The following is a 26,691-nucleotide window of genomic DNA, read 5'->3' on the forward strand; positions in this document are numbered from 1 at the left end:
GCCTCTCATGAACCGGGAAACCAGTGGATGAGCCGTGAGAGGTTTTCCGAGGATAGGCTCATGAAACGCAGTGATGGCACTAAGGTGGACTCTGATTGAGGTAGACTTGAGGCCAGCGTCGTACAGGGAAAGCAAATAGTCCAGTACAGTTTCCACCGCCAAAGAGGTGGGATCGTGATGATGCAGTAGACACCAAGAGGAGAACCTGGTCCACTTCTGATGGTAACATTGAAGGGTGGCCGGTTTCCTAGAGGCATCCAAAATGCGACGGACAGGCTGAGACAGATTCTCTGGAGAGGTTAGCCCGAGAGAAACCAAGCTGTCAGGTGGAGCGAAGACAGATTGGGATGTAGTAGAGACTGATGCTGCTGCGTAAGTAGAGTAGGAAACACAGGAAGAGGAATGGGCTCCCTGGAGCAGAGCTGAAGCAGGAGGGAGAACCAGTGTTGGCGAGGCCACCGAGGTGCGATGAGAATCATGGTGGCCCTGTCCCTGCGGAGTTTGGATAGCGTCCGCAACATCAGAGGTAGTGGAGGAAAGGCATAGAGGAACCGATCCGTCCAGTCGAGCAGGAATGCGTCTGGGGTCAGACGATGAGGAGAGAAGAGTCTGGAACAGAACTGGGGCAGCTGATGGTTGTGAGGAGCTGCAAAGAGGTCCACCTGCGGAGTGCCCCAGCGAGCAAAGATGGAGTGGAGTGTTGGAGGGTCCAGAGTCCACTCGTGAGGTTGAAGGATGCGGCTGAGATTGTCGGCCAGGGAGTTCTGTTCGCCCTGGATGTATACAGCCTTGAGGAAGAGACTGTGGGCCGTGGCCCAGGTCCATATTCGGATGGCCTCCTGACAGAGGAGGGGAGATCCGGTGCCGCCTTGCTTGTTTATGTAGTACATGGCGACTTGATTGTCTGTGCACAGGAGAAGAACCTGAGGGTAGAGAAGGTGCTGGAAGGCCTTGAGAGCATAGAACATGGCTCTGAGTTCCAGGAAATTGATGTGATGTTGACGCTCCTGAGGGGTCCAGAGTCCCTGGGTGCGTAGATCTCCCAGGTGAGCTCCCCACGCATAGGGGGAGGCATCCGTGGTTATGATCATGGAGTGAGGGGGTAGATGGAAGAGCAGACCCCTGGAAAGATTGGAGTAGTTCAACCACCATTGAAGAGATTGCTGAAGAGACGATGTCACAGAGATGGGATGAGAAAGAAGATCCATGGTCTGTGACCATTGGTTGGCTAGAGTCCACTGAGGTGTCCTGAGGTGGAGTCGAGCGAGAGGAAGTACATGGACCGTCGAGGCCATGTGGCCCAAGAGGACCATCATCTGTCGAGCTGGGATGGTTTGATGAAGGAGCACCTGACGACAGAGGTGGAGCAGGGTCCGGTGTCGGTCGGGGGGGGGGGGGGGAGAAACGCCCTCATCAGAGTGGTGTCGAGAACTGCTCCGATAAACTGAAGTTGCTGTGTGGGAAGCAGATGCGACTTGGGATCTCGAACCCCAGGAGATGGAGGAGAGAGATGGTGTGATGAGTGGCTTGTAGCACAAGTGGAGACGTAGGTGCTTTCACCAACCAATTGTCCAAGTAGGGGAACACCTGGAGGTTGTGAGACCTGAGAAAGGCCACCACCACAATAAGGCACTTGGTGAACACCCTGGACAATGATGCGAGGCCAAAGGGTAGCACCTTGTACTGATAGTGGCGGTGCTGTATTTGAAATCGGAGGTAGCGACGTGAATGCAGATGGATTGGAATGCGAGTGTAGGCCTCTTTGAGGTCCAGGGAACATAGCCAGTCGTGTTGAGAGAGAAGAGGGTAAAGCGTGGCAAGGTAGAGCATTCTGAACTTCTCCTTGACCAGACACTTGTTGAGGTCCCTGAGATCGAGGATGGGACGGAGGTCTCCTGTCTTCTTGGGTACCAGGAAGTAGCGGGAGTAGAATCCCTGACCCCTTTGGTCCGGAGGCACCTCTTCGATGGCATTGAGAAGAAGGAGGGATTGGACCTCCCTCAGGAGGAGGGGGGTTTGGGAGGAGTGAGAAGCAGACTCTACGGGAGGATTGTCTGGGGGAAGAGTCTGGAAGTTGAGAGAGTAGCCGTGGCGAATGATGTGGAGGACCCATTGGTCTGATGTGATGACCTCCCAACGGCTGAGGAAGAGTTGGAGGCGACCTCCGATCGGCTGAGGAAGAGGCAATGATGTTGGGAGACTGGCTATGCCCTGGAGAAAAGAGTCAAAAGGGCTGAGATGGTTTTGATGGAGGTAGAGGCTTGGCAGGTTGGTGAGACTGAGAGCGAGCCTGAGTTTGATGTTGTTGCCGAGGTCGGCGCGGCTGCTGTTGAGGCGGGTTGAGAGGTCTGGCCGAGAACCTGCGCTGGTAGGAAGACTGCTGTCTGTAGGTGCGAGCAGGTGGAGTCTTCTTTTTAGGTTTGATCAGTGTCCCACCTGGTCTCATGTGCGGAGAGTTTCTGGGTTGTGGAGTCCAGGGACTCTCCGAAGAGTTCATCACCCAGACAAGGTGCGTTTGCCAGGCGGTCCTGGTGGTTAATGTCTAGGTCAGAGACTCTCAGCCATGCCAAACGGCGCATAGCCACCGCCATGGCAGAAGCGCGAGAGGTCAGCTCAAATGAGTCGTAGATGGAGCGAACCATGAATTTCCTAAGTTGGAGGAGGCTGGAAATATGCTGTTGGAAAAGAGGGACCTTACGTTCAGGAAGATATTTCTGTAAGGAGGAGAGCTGTTGCACCAGATGCTTCATGTAGAAGGAGAAGTGGAAGGTGTAGTTGTTGGCTCTATTGGCTAACATGGCATTTTGGAAAAGGCGCTTACCAAATTTATCCATGGTTTTACCCTCTCTGCCAGGAGGGGTGGAGGCATGGATAAATTTTGGAACCCTGAGATTTTTTCAAGGTGGATTCCACCAGGAGGGACTCGTGGGGCAATTGAGACTTGTCAAAACCTGGGATTGGAATAACCCGGTACAAGCTGTCTAACTTACGAGGGGCTCCAGGAACCGTGAGGGGAGCTTCCCAATTTTTATAGAAAGTTTCCCGTAAGATGTCGTGGACGGGCAACTTCAGGAACTCTTTGGGAGGTTGTTCAAAGTCTAGGGCATCGAGAAAAGCTTGAGACTTTTTAGAGTCAGACTCCAAGGGAATGGAAAGAGCTGCTGACATCTCCCTAAGAAATTTGGAGAAAGAGGATTGCTCTGGTTTTGAGACGGTGTCGGTCATGGAGGGTTCTTCATCGGTTGATGAAGCGTCCTCCTCGGTACCGTGAGGGGAGTCTTCCCACAAGTCTGGGTCCCTAACGTCTGGGTGTGTACGTTTGGACATCGGTGTGGAGGGCTCGGCATGGCGGGTCTTTGAGAGAGATTTGCCTGAGCGCACCGAGGCGGTACCGGGTGAGGAAGACCGATGTCGTTCCTGGGACCGGACAGGGGCGGCAGCATCACGGGTATGTACTGTAGGTGTTTCTGCCAAGAGCACCGGCATGGAAGTATTAAGCGGTACCGAGGGGGTCGATACCGATGGAACGGTGTGGGGCTCGGACCGGTCCCGTACCGGAAGGTGCGGTGCCAGCAATGCCGGCAACAGTTGTTGGAGCTGTTGTTGCAGCTGCTCCTGTAACTGTATTTGGAGTATGGCCGCGATGCGGTCGTCCAGGGGAGGCACCGGTACCGCTCTTTTCTTCTTCGGTACCATAGGTGCCGCTCTACGCTCCGGCGATGAGGAGGCCGATGATGAGGCACTCACCGAGATCGGAGCGGAGCGTTTGCGGGGCCGGTGCGGTGCCGGGATGGCCGGTGTTGCAACCGTGGTAGGAGGGCGCTCAAGGGAAGAGGGAGGCTTCTTAGCCGGCTTACCTGGGCCCAACGACCCCGAGGAAGGATCCGGTGGTGTCGATGTCGTCGGTGCCGACTTTTGTGGTGCCGTCGACGTCGCAGCCGGTTCCATGGCAGATCCGGTACCAAACAAAATATTTTGCTGGATCTGCCGATTTTTTAAAGTACGCTTTTTAAGCGTAGCACAGCGGGTGCAGGTGTCAGCCCGATGCTCTGGACCCAAGCACTGGAGGCACCAATTGTGTGGGTCGGTGAGGGAGATCTGGCGTGCACACCGCTGGCACTTCTTAAAACCCGGTTGAGGGGGCATGAAGGGAAACACGGCCTCCGCAAAATCGAATCCGGAGGCCTGTATGATGGCAACAGGCCCCGCCGGGGCTGGCCTGAAAAAATAAAGAAAACTCGACGAGTTTTTTTTGGGTTTTTTTGAAAACAAAAGTAAAGGGAATCCGATAATAAAAAAGGAAAAAATTTAGAAAATACGCGAGCGGGAAGGCAAAAATTAGTTTTTCAACGACCGTTGAAAACACATGCGTCTTCTTCGCTCCGCGGAAACGAAGAAACTGGGGACCACGCTCTCCTCCGTCGGGCGGGAAGGCACTCGCGCATGTGCGGTGCGGCCAACTAGAACTTTCTAGTTAAAAAGGTCCGTACCGGGGCTCCGTCGGTGACGTCACCCATGCGTTAAGAATATGCTGCCTGCTTGTCCTGGGATAAGCTATATAATGACAAAGGTCTTTGGTGGTGGGGGAGGGGGGAATTCATATAGCAAGGGGATGCACTTTCTGCATCTTCTACCTGATTCTCCAAAGAAGCATTTTGCATAAGGCCATGTTGCTGACCTTAAGTCACTGGCTCCCCAGGCAACATGCAATCACCTATAATTCTCTACAAAGAGAAGAGCTCGTTTCTATGGCATTATTTTCTCTTCTTTGCTGACTTCAACACAGAACCTATCTGCCTGGTAGACAAGTGATTTCAAATGTCTCCCTTTTTATCCCCCTCCCCCCCAATGGTCAGAAGCCATTTTCCTGAAGAGGGATTTTTGTTTGTTTGTTTTCAGTTTGATGAAGGCAAAATAAAAAAAGCAGCACTATATCTGGCTCCAAGTTGTCTCCCTGGCACTCCTCTCCCTGGCACTCCCCAGCTTCCCCTCCCCCAACTGTCCCTGCCAAGGCTGCAAGACAACCAAGATGTTACGTTGGTGCATAGCATGTGCTTCATTCAGGACACATTAATGTGGTCACAAAGGCAGTGCATACATTAACAATTCAAACACACTAGTCATTTAGTAACAGTAGGAATCTGTACCCTGACTAAGAAAAGACATCTTGCTGAAAACCCATATTTACTTGCGATTGTTTATTTATATTTGTTTGTTTAGTTTTTAATCATTGTCTATTTTTTGTTCAGGTTCTTACCTCAATCTTCTTTCTAGTAGAAAGGCATACAAGTCTTGAACTAGTAGGTTATTCACCTCTATTCATGATTTTGTGTAGAAGGCGTCATCTACATTTTTAAACTTCGTCTCTTGCATCACTGAGCTGTGCTGTTTCTCCTCAGTTCGTACCAAAGCAGTTGATAACTACTATCATATTTCCCCAAAAATAAGACACTGTCTTATATTAATTTTGGGCCCAAAAAAGGCACTAGGTCTTATTTTCAAGGATGTCTTATTTTTTTCATGTACAATGATCATATTTCCCTTCCTCTCCTTCACCCCAATTCTTCCTATTTCCTTTCTCTCCCCAACATGTGCATCTTTCCTCCCCTCTCACCCATCGCCTTGTGCAGCATCTTTCTATCCCTCCCTCCCATCCCTTGTGCAGCAGAACCCTTGCAGAACCCTCCCTTCCTCCCATATCCCCGTGTAGCATCTTTCTATCCCCCCACTGACCCATCTCTCCCTCCCATGAGACCAAAATAAATACCTTATAACAAACCGACAGCATTGGCAGCAATCTAGATAGGCTGCTTCGCGGCCTTCTATCTTCTGGGTGTTCCTCTGCTGCATTGCTCCTGACCCAAGGAGTCTATGTCTTCTCCCAGGCAGAGCTGCCCCAGTACCACTGGGGACCTCTGAAGTAGAGAGGCTCAAAAGCCGGATAAAACCCCAAAAATAATAAACCAAAATCAAAGCAGATCAGAAACACGGCTTCCAACTGTAGAAGGAGAAACTAAGAGAAAACAGCATAGCCCTGTGATGAGGGAGGCGAAGCCAAAAAAACATAGAGGAAACCTTCTACACCAACTCACAAGTAGAGATGAATAATCCAGTAGCTCAAAATTCATGTGCCTTTTGCACTTGAATAATGTCCAATGATGTCTATACTATTGTTTTACATTTTTCAGTGTTTGCAAGATAATCTGCCCTGATCACATTTTAGATGAATAATAATAACTTTATTTTTCTATACCGTCATAGTCAGACAACTTCTAGGTGGTTCACATCGAAAGAAGGCTGGACATTCAACGAATTACAAATGCATGAAGGGAATGTTACAGAAGAAAAGGGGGGGGGGATGCAGATTAGACAAATAAAATGTGTTTTGAGGTGCCCAGAACTGTTCTGTTGAATCTAAATGTTTATTAAAAGAGATTATGTACTTACCCTGGTAAGATTTTTTCCAGTAGACAGGTGAGAGCTTCTAGTTCTTTCCTGCTGTAGCAGCACATGGTTATGGGGAAATAACCCTACTGCCTAAAATGTCTCACCTATTGTACTGGAAATAAAATTCGGAAAAACTGGAAACTGTTCAAACTTGTACGCACCTTGTAGCATGTGCAAGCAGCAGAGGACTATCCCAGGGCTCCAAATCACTTAATAATTTTAGTATTTTCGGAAGCTCTTCATTGTCCATGGCTACAGTCACTGGACTAGACACAGTCAGTTCTAAAAGGGAGAAAAGCCATCTATAAGCAGTTGAATTTGTTAGACCTTTTCAGAAATAAGTTAGTCCTACCTTGCAGCAGAGTAGATGGATCATCTTGGGTTTAACTACTGTAATTTATTGTGTTACAAAATCAACACATTCTTCTACATAGTGCTAATCATTAACACCTATGGCCCTGCAGATGGAAATGAAAGAAGATGCCATTCCACTGTATCACACCTAGGACATACAAACAGGCAATTTTTTGCCAAATTTTAAAGGTTTTGGATATAAAAATCAGTAAAAATAAGAGGTAATTTTATAAATAACAGGAAGCCTGCCATTGAAAGTCCAACAAGGAGCTTGCTTTATTTTATAAAGACTACCAAGATGCCTGTGTGCTCTTAGTAAACAGACCAGAAAGAACAGGCATGTGTGTGTCCTTGTGATCTTCGTCAAGTCTCTTATCCCTCTTTTGCCTCAGGTACAAATTTAAGAATGTGGACATTCCAAGGATGGGAAAACATCTACTGTAACCTGAATATAACTCACCTTTAGCCAAGACTGAAAAGCACAGTTACTTACCGTAACAGGTGTTATCCAGGGACAGCAGGCAGATATTCTTAACGCATGGGTGACGTCACCGACGGAGCCCCGGTACGGACCTTTTTAACTAGAAAGTTCTAGTTGGCCGCACCGCGCATGCGCGAGTGCCTTCCCGCCCGACGGAGGAGAGCGTGGTCCCCAGTTAAGATAAGCCAGCTAAGAAGCCAACCCGGGGAGGAGGGTGGGACGTAAGAATATCTGCCTGCTGTCCCTGGATAACACCTGTTACGGTAAGTAACTGTGCTTTATCCCAGGACAAGCAGGCAGCATATTCTTAACGCATGGGTGACCTCCAAGCTAACAGAGAGGGAGGAGGGATGGTTGGCCATTAGGAAAATAAATTTTGTAACACAGATTGGCCGAAGTGTCCATCCCGTCTGGAGAAGGCATCCAGACAGTAGTGAGTAGTGAACGTGTGAACTGAGGACCAAGTGGCAGCCTTGCAGATTTCCTCGATGGGCGTGGAACGGAGGAAAGCCACAGAAGCAGCCATAGCTCTGACCCTGTGGGCCGTGACAGCACCTTCCAGTGAGAGACCGGCCCGAGCATAACAGAACGCGATACAGGCAGCAAGCCAGTTGGAAAGCATCCGTTTAGAGACAGGACGACCTAGACGGTTAGGATCGAAGGTCAGAAAGAGCTGAGGGGACGAGCGGTGAGCCCTGGTACGGTCAAGGTAGTATGCAAGGGCACGCTTACAATCCAGCGTGTGCAACGCCTGTTCCCCAGGATGAGAATGGGGTTTAGGGAAAAAGACAGGCAACACAATGGACTGGTTGGGAAGGAATTTAGGATGGGTACGCAGAACCACCTTGTCATGGTGAAAAATAGTGAACGGTGGTTGGCGACCAGTGCATGAATCTCACTAACCCTCCTGGCAGAGGTGACGGCAATGAGGAAAAGCACCTTCCAGGTTAGAAGTCTGAGCGAAGTTGTGGCAAGAGGCTCAAAAGGGGGTTTCATGAGGGCTGATAAAACCACATTCAGGTCCCAGACGACAGGAGGAGACTTCAGAGACGGTTTGACATTGAAGAGGCCTCTCATGAGCCGGGAAACCAGTGGATGAGCCGTGAGAGGTTTTCCGAGGATAGGCTCATGAAACCCAGTGATGGCACTGAGGTGGACTCTGATTGAGGTAGACTTGAAGCCAGCATCGGACAGAGAGAGCAAATAGTCCAGTACAGTTTCCACCGCCAATGAGGTGGGATCGTGATGATGCAGTAGACACCAAGAGGAGCACCTGGTCCACTTCTGATGGTAACATTGGAGGGTGGCCGGTTTCCTGGAGGCATCCAAAATGCGACGGACAGGCTGAGACAGATTCTCTGGAGAGGTCAACCCGAGAGAAACCAAGCTGTCAGGTGGAGCGAAGACAGATTGGGATGCAGTAGAGACTGACGTTGCTGCGTAAGTACAGTAGGAAACACAGGAAGAGGAATGGGCTCCCTGGAGCTGAGCTGAAGCAGGAGGGAGAACCAGTGTTGGCGAGGCCACCGAGGAGCGATTAGAATCATGATGGCCCTGTCCTTGCGGAGTTTGGATAACGTCCGCAACATCAGAGGTAGTTGAGGAAAGGCATAGAGGAACCGATCCGTCCAGTCGAGCAGGAATGCATCTGGGGTCAGACGATGAGGAGAGAAGAGTCTGGAACAGAACTGGGGCAGCTGATGGTTGTGAGGTGCTGCAAAGAGGTCCACCTGCGGAGTGCCCCAGCGAGCAAAGATGGAGTGGAGTGTTGAAGGGTCCAGAGTCCACTCGTGAGGTTGAAGGATGCGGCTGAGATTGTCAGCCAGGGAGTTCTGTTCGCCCTGGATATAGACAGCCTTGAGGAAGAGATTGCGGGCCGTGGCCCAGGTCCAGATGCGGAGAGCCTCCTGAGAAAGGAGGCGAGATCCGGTGCCGCCTTGCTTGTTTATGTAGTACATGGCGACTTGATTGTCTGTGCACAGGAGAAGAACCTGAGGGCAGAGAAGGTGCTGGAAGGCCTTGAGAGCATAGAACATGGCTCTGAGTTCCAGGAAATTGATGTGATGTTGACGCTCCTGAGGGGTCCAGAGTCCCTGGGTGCGTAGATCTCCCAGGTGAGCTCCCCACGCATAGGGGGAGGCATCCGTGGTTACGATCATGGAGTGAGGGGGTAGATGAAAGAGTAGACTCCTGGAAAGATTTGAGGAGTTCAACCACCATTGAAGAGATTGCTGAAGAGACGATGTCACAGAGATGGGATGAGAAAGAAGATCCGTGGTCTGTTACCATTGGTTGGCTAGAGTCCACTGAGGTGTCCTGAGGTGGAGTCGAGCGAGAGGAAGTACATGGACCGTCGAGGCCATGTGGCCCAGGAGGACCATCATCTGTCGGGCAGGAATGGAGTGATGAAGGAGCACCTGACGACAGAGGTGGAGCAGGGTCCGTTGACGATCGGAGGGGAGAAACGCCCTCATTAGTGTGGTGTCGAGAACTGCTCCGATGAACTGAAGTTGCTGTGTGGGAAGCAGATGCGACTTGGGGTAGTTGATCTCGAACCCCAGGAGATGGAGGAGAGAGATGGTGTGATGAGTGGCTTGTAGCACAAGTGGAGACGTAGGTGCTTTCACCAACCAATCGTCCAAGTAGGGGAACACCTGGAGGTTGTGAGACCTGAGGAAGGCCGCCACCACAATAAGGCACTTGGTGAACACACTGGGTGATGAAGCGAGGCCAAAAGGTAGCACTTTGTACTGATAGTGACGGTGCTGTATCTGAAACCGTAGGTAGCGACGTGAAGTCGGATTGATTGGGATGTGAGTGTAGGCCTCTTTGAGGTCCAGGGAACATAGCCAGTCGTGTTGAGAGAGAAGAGGGTAAAGCGTGGCAAGGGAGAGCATTCTGAACTTCTCCTTGACCAGACACTTATTGAGGTCCCTGAGATCGAGGATGGGACGAAGGTCTCCTGTCTTCTTGGGAACCAGGAAGTAGCGGGAGTAGAATCCCTGACCCCTTTGGGCCGGAGGCACTTCTTCGATGGCATTGAGAAGAAGGAGGGGAAGAGGGGGGTTTGGGAGGAGTGAGAAGCAGACTCTACGGGAGGATTGTCTGGGGGAAGAGTCTGGAAGTTGAGAGAGTAGCCGTGGCGAATGATGTTGAGGACCCATTGGTCTGATGTGATGACCTCCCAACGGCTGAGGAAGATTTGGAGGCGACCTCCGATAGGCTGAGGAAGAGGCAATGATGATGGGAGACTGGCTATGCCCTGGAGGAAAAAGTCAAAAGGGCTGAGATGGTTTTGATGGAGGGAGAGGCTTGGCAGGTTGGTGAGACTGTGAGCGAGCCTGAGATTGATGCTGTTGACGAGGTCGGCGAGGCTGCTGTTGAGGCGGGTTGAGAGGTCTGGCCGAGAACCTGCGCTGGTAGGAAGACTGCTGTCTGTAGGTGCGAGCAGGTGGAGTCTTCTTTTTAGGTTTAATCAGAGTGTCCCACCTGGTCTCATGTGCTGAGAGTTTCTGGGTTGTTGAGTCCAGGGACTCTCCGAAGAGTTCATCACCCAGACAAGGTGCGTTAGCCAGGCGGTCCTGGTGGTTAATGTCCAGGTCAGAGACTCTCAGCCATGCCAAACGTCGCATGGCCACCGCCATGGCAGATGCACGAGAGGTCAGCTCAAATGAGTCGTAGATGGAGCGAACCATGAATTTCCTGAGTTGGAGGAGGCTGGAAATATGTTGCTGGAAAAGAGGGACCTTACGTTCAGGAAGGTATTTCTGTAAGGAGGAGAGCTGTTGCACCAGATGCTTCATGTAGAAGGAGAAGTGGAAGGTGTAGTTGTTGGCTCTATTGGCTAACATGGCTTTTTGGAAAAGGCGCTTACCAAATTTATCCATGGTTTTTCCCTCTCTGCCAGGAGGGGTGGAGGCATATACACTGGAACCCTGAGATTTTTTCAAAGTAGATTCCACCAGGAGGGACTCGTGGGGCAATTGAGGCTTATCAAATCCTGGGATTGGAATAACCCGGTACAAGCTATCCAATTTACGAGGGGCTCCAGGAACCGTGAAGGGAGCTTCCCAGTTTTTATAGAAAGTTTCCCCTAAGATGTCGTGGACGGGCAACTTCAGAAATTCTTTGGGAGGTTGCTCAAAGTCTAGGGCATCGAGGAAAGCCTGAGACTTTTTAGAGTCGGACTCTAAGGGAATGGAAAGAGCTGCTGACATCTCCCTAAGGAATTTGGAGAAAGATGATTGCTCTGGTTTGGAGACGGTGTCGGTCATGGAGGGTTCTTCGTCGGTGTGGGAGTCTTCCCACAAATCTGGGTCCCTAACGTCGGGGTGCGTACGTTTGGACATCGGTGTGGAGGGCTTGGCATGGCGGGTCTTTGAAGGAGAGTTGCCTGAGCGCACCGAGGCTGTACCGGGTGAGGAAGACCGATGTCGTTCCTGGGACCGGACAGGGTTGGCAGCATCACGGGTATGTACTGCAGGTGTTTCTGCCAAGAGCACCGGCATGGAAGTATCAATCGGTACCGAGGGGGTCGACACCGATGGGACAGTGTGAGGCTCGGACCGGTCCCGTACCGGCCAGCAACACCGGCAACAGTTGTTGGAGCTGTTGTTGCAGCTGCTCCTGTAACTGTGTTTGGAGTATGGCCGCGATGCGGTCGTCCAGGGGAGGCACCGGTACCGCTTTTTTCTTCTTCGGTACCATAGGTATGCATAGGTATGTGTTGAAAACACATGCGTCTTCTTTGCTCCGCGGAAACGAAGAAACTGGGGACCTCGCTCTTCTCCGTCGGGCGGGAAGGCACTCGCGCATGCGCGGTGCGGCCAACTAGAACTTTCTAGTTAAAACGGTCCGTACCGGGGCTCCGTCGGTGACGTCACCCATGCGTTAAGAATATGCTGCCTGCTTGTCCTGGGATAAAAGGCATCAGCTAAAACCCTAATAACTGCTCTGTCAATGTTATGTGCATGGGAGTGCTTGTGTACGGCCTTTACTGCATGTACTGTAAAACAAGCATGGTTTTCATGAGAGAATGACACGGTGGCAGTTAACTGCAGTTAAGGGAGGGAAGGTGTGCGGTCACCTCCCTCCCTCCCTCCAGCCAAATCTATCTCCCTCCCTCCCCCTTACCTTCGCAACTTCCTGTTGCGTCAGAGAAGAAGCTTCCGCCCACACACACACATGACTTCAGGCAGGCAGGCTTCAGTAAGTTTCTTTACTAAAGTGCCGCGTGAGGATGGGGCAGTGACGGGGACAGATTTTTTCCCCGTGTCATTCTCTAGTTTTCACCATACAACAAATTGCTAGATGATTAATTTTTTACCATGACTGTTGTTATTTGGAACTGTAAATGTTGACTGTCTCATCACGTCACAGTTCGTTGCACCTAAATATCATATCAAATCTATTTACCCCCCTCCCCCCAAATCACAGACCATATTTTATTCTAATGATATTTTCACCACTGGTAATGCCCCTATTCTCAGATTATTACTGCCTCAGATATTGGTTTTTAGACCAGTTTTTTTTTTCCCATCATTCTTGTAACTGATATTACAGAAGGACTTGGGAAAGTTTGCCTCTTTGTATACCACCCCAGAAGATGAAGATAACATGAGCAGGAATCTCGCAAAGACTGAGGAATGGTCTGGAGTATGTCAGCAACAGGCATGGGAAGCATGAGAATTCTTTTCAATCTCTGACAGAAAGAGCGAGAGTGTGTATGCTCACTCTGCATGTGTTGTATCTGTGGGGAATAGATTTTGGGAGTGGGGACAGTTTGCAGGATGGTTGGCAATAAGAACATAAGAACATAAGAATTGCCTCTGCCGGGTCAGACCAGAGGTCCATCGCGCCCAGCAGTCGGCTCCCGCGGTGGCCCTCCAGGTCCTTGACCTGTAAGTTCCCTCCACCTGAATTGTTTATGCTCCAATCCTGAAGTACCATGTAAAGAACTCCTCTATCTATACCCTGTCATCCCTTTCTCCTTCAAGAAGTCATCCAAGCCCTTTTTGAAACCCATTATTGTACTTTGTCCTATCACCTTACCTGGAGTCCACCAGGTGTCCACCACCCTCTGAGTGAAGAAGTACTTCCGAGCATTCGTTTTGAATCTGTCTCCTCTCAGTTTTTCTGAGTGCCCTCTTGTTTTTGATGTCCCTGCTAGCCTGAAGAATCTGTCCCGCTCTACCTTACCTATACCTTTCATGATTTTATAGGTCTCTATCATGTCCCCTCTAAGTCTCCGTTTTTCCAGGGTGAAGAGCCGCAGCCTCTCCAGCCTTTCGATATAAGCAAGGTTCTCCATGCCCTTAATCATTTTTGTTGCTCTTCTCTGGACCCTCTCGAGCATCACCATATCCTTCTTAAGGTGCGGCGACCAGTATTGTACGCAGTACTCCAGATGCGGGCGCACCATCGCTCGATACAGCGGCAGGATAACTTCCCTCGTTCTGGTGGTGATGCCTTTTTTGATAATACCCAACATTTTGTTCGCCTTTTTTGAGGCCGCTGCACATTGTGCCGCTGGTTTCATCGTTGTGTCCACCAATACCCCCAAGTCTTTTTCAAGGTTGCCTTCCCCCAATACCCTCCCTCCCATTGTATAGCTGTGCATCGGGTTCCCTTTCCCTATGTGCAAGACTTTACATTTCTCTACATTGAAGCTCATCTGCCATCTATTTGCCCACTCACCCAGCTTGTTCAGGTCACTCTGTAGATCTTTGCATTCCTCAATAGTTCTGACCCTACTGGAGAGTTTTGTGTCGTCCGCAAATTTTATAACTTCAATTCTATAGGTCCCTCCTCTTTCTTCTCCATGCCCCCTTCCCCCCTACTTTCCCCTTCCTCTTTGAGCCTGTATAGGTAGGTGCGACTCACAAATGGAAGATTAGATTAGTGTGGGGAGGGTCACAGTTATAGGGATGAGGCATTTTGAAAGGAAGAATTCTTTAACCGCTATGTTTCACTGTCTGTAAATGTATACGCCACAGAAGATGAATGCTTTCTCCCAAGAAAATGCAATTAAGACCATTTTTAGGAAGACCTATTTCCTTGTACCCCCAAGCTGAATTGGCTCATTTTCAAAGTCTGTCTCTCTTTTGACTGTTTTTTGCTATGTGCCAAATTTTATCCCATCCTGTTAAAGCTTTGAAGCGCTATTTTGCCCTACAGACAAACAGAAAAGGTTCAAAAGAACAAGTGGGGAAGTCATGCAGCGCCTGGCTCATGTAATTCTTTCAACCCTACTATAAAGGTATGTGAATTAATGTATATCTGTGTTGCTGGGTATAGGCTGTATGTATAAGAGTGAATATTAAGAGCTATTAGTAGGGTAGTGAAATGATACTAGGGGTATTTTGGGGGTAGAGGTGGTTTGATCTGATGGCGCAGATGTGCAGTTTTTGCGGTTTGGGGACAGTAGAGAACAGGGAAAACATTTAAAATGAGGAATTGTAACTGCTACATCCCCCACAGACATGCACTGTTTTGGGGGGGGGGTCGGCTTGAACTCCCAGGCTGATTTGGCCCATTTTCAAACTTGGCACATGGGAAAAACAATTATAGCATATCAAATTTGATCTGATTCTGTCAAATTTTCATTGCTACAGAACTCCTAATTCCACAGAAACATATTAGGCTTTTATTTTGCAGGGGGGGGGGGGGTCCTGATTTTTCTGGAACACTGGTCAGTTATTCCTATTTTTAAACTCAATGAGCCTTTTTTACTGGCATTTCCTCTACATTCCAAGTTTCATTCTATTTTGTTAAATGTTTGGAGAGTTATATTGCTCTTGACCCCTTTCCAACTTCTACTGGGTGTCAAAAAATGCAGAATCGTTTGGTGCTGAGGTCCTCGTTAAATGCATTTTAAACATAAGCCTATGTGCGACATGAATGTGCTTGAACTGCAGGGCATTTACTGACCACACAAGCTCGGCAATTACCATATGTTCTGTACCAAAAACATTTTAGTAACAGACCCCCTTGGATTGTAAGCCCTCTCTATCTATTGCATGTTGAGCTACGCCTGGAAAAGGCACAAGCTAAATCCACAAATATAAAATATTAAATACATAATCCAACCACCAGTGTTTTTAAAAGCCTTAACTTGGCCATATCAATAAATCAATAATTTAAAATACATTTATATATCGTGTGCCTTGATGCTAAAAAATATAAGCCACGACGGATAGTGGCAAGCATGTCTATGAAGATTTAAAATACTTTTCAGGATCTTACCAAGAGGGAAAAATAAAACCCAGCCTAGGGTTACCCAACCTATTTAGCTCAAGAACTATACGTTAGCATGCTACACAGAAAATTAAGAGTCTCAAATCTGGATACAAAATTTGCTCTAACAACCCAACTACTGATCCCTGGAGGTACCGCTACTTCTTAAAAATTCTTCTACCGCATTAAAAGGCATCTATGAACTACTCTGCACTCAACAGCACTCAATATTGAAGAACTAAGGCCAGTACTGGGCAGCCTTGCACGGTCTGTGTCTGCGTATGGGCCATTTGGTTAAGGATGGGCTGGGGAGGGCTTTGATGGCTGGGATGGTTTATATGGGGTGAGCTTTGACAAGAGACTTCAGTAGATGAAATCTAAGCACAGTACCGGGCAAAGCTTTGGGTTTCTGGCCCAGAAATAGCTAGGAAAAAGGACCATTTAAATTAAATCAGTAATTTAAAGAGAGGGTATGGTTGGGCACCCTGGATGGACCATTCGGGTCTTTATCTGCCGTCATTTACTATGTTACTATGTTTCTCATGTCTCTTTTCTACAGAATTCTTCCATACATTCAAAATCTCTCTCCTCACTGTTGTCTTTTAAGTGATTTGCTTAATCTGGTTATTCAAAACTTTGCTGGGTTTTTTTTCTTTTTGGTCACCATTTTATAAAAATACAGTATATGTATAATCAAAAGATGTAGGCATATAACTTCAGACATTAGGTGCTATTTCCTAAATAAAAATTTCCCATTCCCATCTCTCCCTGTTGCAGTGGCATAGCCGGTTCATAGTCTAAACAGCGCGAGGACAAAGGCGTGCGGACAACTGAGCGCAGGACTTCATCGTCCCGAGGAAAAAACGTATTTTAAAGGGCTCCGATGAGGGGTGTTGGTGGGGGAACTCCCCCACTTTACTTAATAGAGATCGCACTGGCGTTGTGGGGAGCGCGCCTTTGTCCTGTCACCCGCATAGCCAGACCTCAACTTCTTTTTTAAAATTTTTCCAATTCTTTATTCATTTTTCATCTTCCATCCAGTACACAATATTACATCAATTGAATCATACACATCACTTGAAATTCTTTCTATTATCATCTTAAATATATAAATTATCTCCCTCCCTACCCACCCTTTTCACAGATATTATAATCAGAAATTAACATACATGTGCAATATTCATAGATATTGCACATGTATGCACATCTTTTGATTATACATATACTGTATTTTTATAAAATCTATATTATAACTATATACCACCCCCTCCCCTAATTATAATTATATTTTCAATGGCATCTAATTATTATAATAAGTTGTCAATGGCTCCCAAATCTTCTTAAAGTTATTATAATTCCCCTTTTATATAGCAATTGTTCTTTCCATTTTGTATATATGGCATAACGAATTCCACCAAAAGGTGTAATTAAGTCTTGTGTAATTTTTCCAATTTCTGGTGATATGTTGAACGGCAACTCCTGTCATTATTAATAAAAGTTGATTATTATTTGATGAAATTTGGCTTTTTATTCTCATTGACGTCCCAAATAGGATTGTATCATATAATAGAGCTATATGGTTTTCTAATAAAGAATTAATTTGTGACCAAACTGATTTCCAAAAGGCCACGATACAGGGACAAAAGTATAATAAATGATCTAAAGTCCCTGCTTCCAGATTACAATACCAGCATCTATTAGACTTAGAGCTATCCAATTTTTGTTATCTAACTGGGGTCCAAAATGCTCTATGTAACCAAACAGACCTCAACTTCAATGTCTTCTCTGCAGCTCCTGCCCTCCACTCAATTTTTTAAAGTATTAAATACCTGAGCTGACGACCTCCTCAAAAGTGTCCAGAAGTCCCATCTTCACAGTCTGTGCAGCCCAACACTGGCACAGTGCAAGCTCAGTGGCGGCGTAGTAAGGGGAGGGGCGGTCCGCCCCAGGCGCCTGTCTGGGTGGGGGGGGTGTTGGCACCTGTCCATCTATCCACCGTGCCGCAAGCAGCAATCCCAACCCGATGCTCATGCCAGCGTCAGCTCTTCCTCTGACATTAATTCCTGGACCCGCGCCTAGAAAGTGACATCAGAGGAAGAGCTGGCGCAAGCAGCAGGTTGGGGTTGCTGCAAACGTTAAAGAGGTATGGGGGAAGGGAAGGAGCGGATGGGGTGCCGCTCACCTTCGCTACTCCGCTGCCAACATTGGCTGGCACAATGCCGACTGCTGAGCTGCACTGGAGGACGTGCTGGCTGCTAGTGGGGCTTGAGGAATCCTGCCAGCTGGGCCTTAGCTCAAAGTAGAGAGGCCCTGTTGAGCACCTCAATTTATGAACACATGACAAAACGATCAGGTCAGAGGACGTTAGTTAGAATCCAGCATCAAAATTTTATCACTAAGAGGCACTTAACAAATGTTGTACAAAAACATACAACCCAATCAGGCCTAAATTGAGCAGCCTAAAATGAGGAAATTTTGAATTTAAAACTGCAAGTTTGACTGAAAAGTCACTTAGCTTTAGTTACCTTAAACATCAGCTTTCTTTGAATATTGGCCTGAATATAAATAAAGCAAGAGCAAGCAACCATTAGATGTCATTAAAGCAGGGTCAATTACCTTTCAGACCTTGGATATATGTCTCCCATACAGTGGGACTGTCTTGATAGACTACTGCAATGCATCGCTTTAGTCTTTTTAGGTCCAAGAGGAAAAAGTGTGTGCGTATGAAGTGGCAAGTAAGGACAGTTACATCTGCTGCCTGCTCAGCACAGTCTCCACTCTTATTAGCAAAGATTTTCAGTTCTAAACACAAAGCTGTTAATTGTGCGAGGTCCTCCTGAATTTCTTTTGGAACGACACACGGGGAATAAACTTGGAACGTGTGATCAGATGCCTCCTTAGGACTGGTGGTGGGTCTCTGAACCTCTTCCTCTCTAGAATTTGCAGCCTCTAAGTCAGACTCCTTTTCATCCAGAACATCTCTCTCGTCTCCATCAGCAGAATGCACGTTCTGACAATTCTCAATCGACATGCTAGATGCTTTCTGAAAGCCAAATGCTTTCTCCAGGTGGGGAAGCCACTCCTGCAAGACCTGCTTCAGTGTCTCAGTGTCAAACAAAACCAATGGGTCCTGCAGCTTGGCTCTGTAAATCAAAACAGAAACCAACTTTAAGGCTTTGAAGCAAAGAGTTTAATTAGAAAGAAAAGTGATGAGAAAAAAAGGAGACGCTAGCAATTAAGCAAAAAGTGGCTCTTTGCATTTAAAGCTTCACAGGACTTCAGGGCAAATTGAATTCATGGTTTTTTTTTAACAACATGAAGTTTTATTGAAAATTTTTTCTCAAATACAAAGAAAAGTAAAAATCTATATAATCAATATATAATTCAGATGGAAGAGTATTACGTCAAATGAACAATACCAATAAATAAGAAAAATTTCACCATTCCAACTTATATAATTATCCAGCATAAACTATATAGTAAAAAACCACGTTATTGCACCTTCTAGACCAGTCTATCTCAAACTGTGTGCCTCCTGAGATTTCAGGTGTGCCACGGTACACTGGGGAGGAGGAGAGGCACTGGTGAGTGGCACATCCTGTAGGCAATCAGTGGGCGCCAGCACCTATCCTTGTCTCTGGCCCTCTTCCCTTCTAGCACCCCCTGCCTGGAGGGCCTTCACACACATGCTGACATCAACATGATGATGTAATCATGGCGATATCCGCAAATTTCCTGGTGCCTCGAGCCACAGCCACTACTTTTAATGTGCTGCGGCTTGAGAAAGTTTGCAGGACACTGTTCTAGACCAAACAGTCAAAACACACATTCTAGACAGTCCTGAGGAACACCAGTCTTTCAAGACTTGCTTGGCGTACCCTCTACTATAGTGCATGCTTTGCAGGGGGCACAAAATGCCATCATCAGGACATTATTTAGATTAACAAAAGGTGAACATTTGTCTAACTGCTACATCAAGCTGTATTGGCTCAAGATGGATTTCACAGTCAGTTGTTGTGTTAATCTACCCAAGCCTGCATGGATTGGTCCCCAAATACCTAACGCAGTGTCCTGCAAACTCGGGATGAACACAGAGGATCTAGAATCAGAAAATAATAGTAAATATTGAAGAATTAAGGCTAGTACTGGCCAGACTTGCACGGTCTGTGTCTGTATATGGCTGTTTGTGGGAGGATGGGCTGGGGAGGGCTTTGATGGCTGGGAGGATGTAGATGGACTGGAGTGAGCTTTGACGGGGACTTCAGTAGTTGGAACCTAAGAACAGTACGGGGCAGAGCTTTGGATTCTTGCCCAGAAATAGAAAAGAAGAAACCCCCCCCAACAAATTTTTAGATTGAATCAGGTTGGGCAGACTAGATGGACCATTCGGGTCTTTATCTGCCGTCATCTACTATGTTACTAATTTATTCTAGGCACAGGGAGTAGCTAGATGAAAGGAACAAAGTCTGGAATTGGCAGTGGAGGAGAAGGGTACAGCTAAGAGTAGTTTATCTGAGGAATGTTCTCTGGGAGGTGTATAAGGCAAGAGAAGAGAGGAGAGATGTTGAGGGGCAACAGAATGAACACACTTGTAGGTCAGCAAAAGGAGCTTGAACTGTATGGAAAGGCAGATAGGGAGTCAGTGAAATGATTTAAGGAGAAGGGTGAGTGTTGGTACACTGGAGGGATCACAAAGACAGGCTTTCAAATAATCCAAACGCACACTGCCTCTGCTGTCACAGTCTTCAGCTCTTGGAGCCTGTCTTCTTCTGGAGGTTTGCTCTGTGGTTTTACTCTGTGAAAAAAACAAACAGAACACAAAATCAAAAAATGTAACTATGTGATGAAGCAAAACAGAATCTGATGAAAATAATATATATTAACACAGGGAGAAAGCATTAAAAGTACTAGGTCAGGAACCAGTGGTAGTTCTGCTCCAACAGCAATGGGGAAAAGAATTTCAAGTTCAAAAAGGTTGTAGGTCAGTGACCTGGCAGTGAACAAGCAGCATCACCTGGGACATCCCCATCCCAAGTGATGAAAAGCTTGTATCCCAAGTGATACAAGAAAGATAAGCACACCACTAGAGGCACGGATTATTCTATGAACTGGGTAATGAGGGAGATCATCCTAAATCAAGAAACTGAATCAGAGACTAAGAAAATGTGGCAGAAAGATACACACAAAAAAGTTTTCTGCTGTACAGGGATCTACAGACCTGATTTAAAAAGAAGTTTCCAAATGCGCCTAGATAAGTTGCCTACACATGTAATATCTTATGATTTCCAGAAGGAAGCTCTCTTTAGCACAATACAAAGTTACACAGTGACTGTTGGCAGTAAATTTGAGAGATCAAGATCAAATTCCACATGCCCTGGCTTAGGAGTAAAGTTCGTTAAGGTTATGGTAGCTGTAAAAGTGAAGAGGATGAACACAACCAAGCTAATAAAATTGCACCAAACCTCTCAAAACGGATACTTAAAAATTAGAAAAAAAAAAGACCTCAGTATATAGCTAGGTAGGGAAACTAAACCCTTACAAAAGAACACACTCATCCATCTTAGAAACACATCCATATTTAACAAAAATATCAAAAATGCATACTGAATATTTAATGAAGAAGTGTTACTAAGTCCAAAACCTTTAACCAAAATAGAAGTCAGGATTACTTAACTTTCATAAGGAAGTCAGTGTGGTGCTAGTGGCTGTGCTTAGTCTTCTTATGTTAAGATCACTTGTTTACTCTTTAAGGTCTACTCATTCCACTCCACTCAGGATTTTATAGACCTCTTTCTATCTCCCCTTATATGTCTTCTCCAAGCTGAAGAATCCTGGCCTCTTTAAAATCAACCCATCCACTTTATCAGAAAGCATATCTATGCTCATTATTACACTTCTGGACTACTGTAAATACACTCTTTAGGGCAGTGGTCCCCAACCCTGTCCTGGAGGAACACCAGGCCAATTGGGTTTTCAGGCTAGCCCTAATGAATATGCATGAAGCAAATTTGCATGCCTATCACTTCCATCATATGCAAATCTCTCTCATGCATATTCATTAGGGCTAGCCTGAAAACCCGATTGGCCTGGTGTTCCTCCAGGACAGGGTTGGGAATCACTGCTTTAGGGGCAGAGGGAATTAAATGAGTGTAACTGATACAGAACACTTGTGAAATTACTTTTTAATTCAAGAATATGACTACGTGATCTTCGGCTCCCCGTGGAGTACCACATAGCCTATAAAATATTGCTGTTAGTGTTTAAGATCATACATATGGGCTCTTCTAAATTTGTCACCATATCTTTGCCATATATCCCAAAGTGGATCCTGAACTCCAGCCAAAAATATTTAATGACTGTTCCCTCAGTCCGCAATAATCCATTTTATACATTCTAGAAACTGATGTTTAGTGTAGTAGGGCCTACTCTAAGGAATACCCTTCCCATGTCACTATGGATGGAGGCCTCCCTTCTCTCATTTAACCTCCCCCTCCATAGTACGAAGCAGTAACAGCTCTAATGCTTCTAGGACTTCTAGGAGCATAAAAGCTGTTACTGCCGCGGCCAGTGCTAAAAACTGCGCTACAGTTTTGTAAAAAGGGATGGAGGGTGGGGAGGGATTAAAGTGCTTTTTAAAAAATTTTTTTTTATTTTTATACTTACATCAAGTGCATCAAGTGCATTTTAACTTAAGTACATGTTAAATAGAATTATCCCTTTCCCCCATCCCTTCAGTATCTCATAACACATATACCATATAATAAATTGTAAAAAAATACACTTATTTCGGGCGTGGCTTGGAGCCGCAATAAGATGATCAGGTGATAGCGCAGCTCCTCCATAACAGGTCAAAGAACTGAAATTATAAGCTACAAAACTTGAAATTTATATCTGATTTTGTGCTTCCGGATTGTATGATGGCATCGTCTAAACATTTGAAGGTAGAGATGGCTGGTACAAGCGCAGGGTGCGCTAAGAGATCAAAAATGGAGCCGATGGCCCCCTCAAAAGTTCCGTTGCCGGGTGATGGCAGTTGCGATATTGTGGCTGAGCTCAGACAGATTAAAGAAATTGTGTTAAATAATTCAAGGAAGATACAGGAGGCTATAGATGAAGTGGCTAGCCTCACACGTCAAATGGCAGTCATGGATATTAAAGTGGAACAACTAGAAAAAAGAACTGAGGCAAATGAAGTTGGAATAAGACAGTTGAAGCCGGATAAAGGGATGATTGAGAGTCTGTCAAGGGATCTGGAGGATTGCATTAACCGTGGCAAACGGAACAATTTGAGAATAATTGGTTTACCGGAAGGCATAGAAAAGGATGATCTGATCTCGTTTTTGGAAAGCTTTTTACTGAAGATATTACCGCTGAAATTCAAATACTCGATGGAATTCGAAAGAGGCCATAGAATCCCAACTAGAAGATCAGACAAACAGCTGGGACCGCGGCCTTTGATCTTTAAATTATTAAGATATCAACAGATTACTGAGATTCTTAGGCTGGCAAAAGAAAATCGTAATTTAAAGTATCAGGATTCTAAAATTTTCATTGTGCCTGATTTTGCTAAGGCCACGGCACAGAAAAGGAAAAAACTGCTGGAACTGAGGCCAAAATTGAAAAGACTTGGGGTTAGGTATGGGCCATAATGAGAGTCACCTATGAAAATAGAACTCTTAATTTTGAAGACCCAGTGAAATTAAATGAGTTTTTGGAAAACTGTAATCACCAAATGTCTATGTAATATACATTCATATATAAATATTTTGATATAGGGAGACATGAAGTCCTTTTGAATAAGCATTCTAAACAGTCCTGTTCATTGGACACATTGGATAAAATGCAGTGATTTTTTTTTTTTTTACGGACAGCATCTCTGAGTTTTGATGTTATTCTTTACAGATTATATAGATCCATGAGAATGGTTTGGATAGCTTAAGTTTGCTCTAATGAGTTGAATTTGCTACGAGATGATAGAATATCATTGGATCTGAACTATTCACGGTTAAATCATTAATGGTGACTCAGGAAATATAATGGTCAGTCATGTGTTTTAGTGATATCAATTTTACACAGCAGGAAGTAGATTTTTTGAAAGAACCACAGCATGGCGGCTTATTAAAGATCCAGGTTCCTGGTTTTCTTCTGGTGATGCAGAAAAGGAGAGTTTGCTGATCATACTTTGATATATAATAGATATGCTATGTTCCTGAAGGCTGTCTGAAGTGATGGTTTATTGAAGACTGTGAGTTACCTGTACTGTAGATGAAGTTTGTACAACAATGACAGTTCACATTTAACATCAATTTATAGTTTTGTTTGCACAATAAACTTTTATGTGCAGAATATTAGCTTAAATTGAAAGACAGACTGAGTCTGATAGAAAATTTTTTATAATATTATTATGGATTGTGTTTTTATTTTGTGATTTGGGGTTAAGGTTGTTTTAACTTTTATAAATCACTATATATGAGTTCTTTTAATTTTGTTTTATTTCTTTCAAAAGTAATTGATATGAATTATATTAATGTTTTTAAACTTTAATTGGTCAAGAAATATTATAGTTTCTTGTTTAATTAAAAAGAAAGATAAGAAGCTTGGACATTCTCATTGTTATTTATGATTATATTCTTTTTTTGCATAATAAGAAGATAAATTTGAATATTTGATATTTTACTGATATATTGCTAGTAGCTGAAATGTATTCATTGTGATTTTGTTTAAAGTAGTAATTTATGGGGAATCTTTTATATTTAAGTATATGGTGATTGGGTTTATATTGTTATGGATTGTTTTATTCTGTAAGGGTTAGGGAATTAATGAATGGGTAATTTTTAATTAATTGTTTTGGGTTTGTTTGGGTATTCCTAATAGTTTTTATTAAAGTCCTATAGTTTTACATATGAGGAGACAGATCTTTGTGATGCCAAGATAGATATTTTTCTCTGTTCCACTTTCAAAATAGTATTGCAATGTACACTGTGTTAATGGCCTTGCTTTAAGCAGTTAATCAAATAAATATAACTAATAACATTTTCATCACCCTTCTCTGTACATTTTCTAATTCTGCTATATCTTTTTTTGAGATCGGTGACCAAAACTGCACATAATATTCAATGGAGCAACACATGGAATTCTAATATTCTGTTTTGGTCGCATTTGCTTTCTTAGCTACTGTTGCACACTGAGCAGAGGGTTTCAACGTATCAACAGTGACATCTAGACTCTTTTCCCGGGTGGCAATTCCTATGAGGAATCTTGCATCACCTAGCTAAAGTTTGGGTATAGGCGTTTCCCAGGCCTAGAACCATGATATACTTAAATATTTTTTATAAATGTGAGCAAAGGTGCAAATATCTACACCAGCTTTGATTTGTGCTTCATTGAGGCTGGTTCTGGGTGGCTACTGCATAAATGCAATGAGGTGGTCATGTTGCTTTTATAAAACACATTTAGGACTTTTTTCATAAGCATCCCATTATAAAACCAGGCTCTATATGCATAAATCACACATATACGTACTACCAAATCTATAAGATGTCTAGGAAGCGTACATCATCAAAAAACAACAAGTAGAAAACACAAAAACAGGAAAGCACCAAGAGACATAGTGTCATGCAGAATACAACCACTCACTGGTACCTTAAGTCAAACTGGAACCCAAAGCTGCTGCCCCAAAAGCCTGCTGGAAAAAATAAGTTTTCAATAAAATCTTAAGATTTCTTGTAAGAGACCAGTCTTAAGTAAAAACATGAAGTTGATTCCAAAGAGTTTGTGCAAGTCCAAAAAAGGTGAGCCATAGGAGCTGGAACTATATTAGCCTCGTAAATGGCTTTGAAAATTGTCAGTTTCAAAGCACTGAAGACACACAAAGTACTATAGGTTTCTATGGCACTCTGTGTGTCTAAGTGCTTTGAAAATGAGCCCTATTGGGTCCGGCAAGGCCAAAAATAAAGTTCTCATTTACCGTATTTTCGCGGATATAACGCGCACGTTATACGTGATTTTACGTACCGCGCATACCCCTCGCGCGTTATATGCCTGAGCGCGGTATAGAAAAGTTTTTAAACATAGTTCCCACCCCGCCCGACGCCCGATTCACCCCCCCAGCAGGACCGCTCGCACCCCCACCCCGAACGACCGCTCGCACGCGCTCCCACCCGCACCCGCATCCACGATCGGAGCAAGAGGGAGCCCAAGCCCTCTTGCCCGGCCGACTCCCCGACGTCCGATACATCCCCCCCCCCCCGGCAGGACCACTCGCACCCCCACCCCGAAGGACCGCCGACTTCCCGACAATATCGGGCCAGGAGGGAGCCCAAACCCTCCTGGCCACGGCGACCCCCTACCCCCACCCCGCACTACATTACGGGCAGGAGGGATCCCAGGCCCTCCTGCCCTCGACGCAAACCCCCTCCCCCCAACGACCGCCCCCCCCCAAGAACCTCCGCCCGTCCCCCAGCCGACCCGCGACCCCCCTGGCCGACCCCCACGACACCCCCACCCGCCTTCCCCGTACCTTTGTGTAGTTGGGCCAGAAGGGAGCCCAAACCCTCCTGGCCACGACGACCCCCTAACCCCACCCCGCACTACATTACGGGCAGGAGGGATCCCAGGCCCTCCTGCCCTCGACGCAAACCCCCCTCCCTCCAACGACCGCCCGCCCCCAAGAACCTCCGACCGCCCCCCCAGCCGACCCGCGACCCCCCTGGCCGACCCCCACGACCCCCCCACCCCCCTTCCCCGTACCTTTGGAAGTTGGCCGGACAGACGGGAGCCAAACCCGCCTGTCCGGCAGGCAGCCAACGAAGAAATGAGGCCGGATTGGCCCATCCGTCCTAAAGCTCCGCCTACTGGTGGGGCCTAAGGCGCGTGGGCCAATCAGAATAGGCCCTGGAGCCTTAGGTCCCACCTGGGGGCGCGGCCTGAGACACATGGTCGGGTTTGGCCCATGTGCCTCAGGCCGCGCCCCCAGGTGGGACCTAAGGCTCCAGGGCCTATTCTGATTGGCCCACGCGCCTTAGGCCCCACCAGTAGGCGGAGCTTTAGGACGGATGGGCCAATCCGGCCTCATTTCTTCGTTGGCTGCCTGCCGGACAGGCGGGTTTGGCTCCCGTCTGTCCGGCCAACTTCCAAAGGTACGCGGAAGGGGGGTGGGGGGGGTCGTGGGGGTC

At 46.4% G+C, this 26,691-nt stretch overlaps 1 protein-coding gene across 3 annotated transcripts in view; it reads right to left on the reverse strand.

The window, feature by feature from the left end:
• The window catches only part of HPS5 (HPS5 biogenesis of lysosomal organelles complex 2 subunit 2), a 99,202-nt gene that overhangs the window by 9,343 nt on the left and 63,168 nt on the right, over positions 1-26,691 (reverse strand). For all 3 annotated transcript variants that reach the window (XM_033928164.1, XM_033928162.1, XM_033928163.1), the window contains exons 15-17: positions 20,241-20,312; positions 18,134-18,660; positions 6,609-6,729 (exon numbers count right to left, since the gene is read on the reverse strand). In XM_033928164.1, coding sequence (XP_033784055.1) covers positions 6,609-6,729; positions 18,134-18,660; positions 20,241-20,312 — 720 coding nt within the window. The remainder of the gene's footprint in view (positions 1-6,608; positions 6,730-18,133; positions 18,661-20,240; positions 20,313-26,691) is intronic.

Source organism: Geotrypetes seraphini, chromosome 19, assembly GCF_902459505.1.
Source record: "Geotrypetes seraphini chromosome 19, aGeoSer1.1, whole genome shotgun sequence".
In the NCBI taxonomy this organism is placed as follows: Eukaryota; Metazoa; Chordata; class Amphibia; order Gymnophiona; family Dermophiidae; genus Geotrypetes; species Geotrypetes seraphini.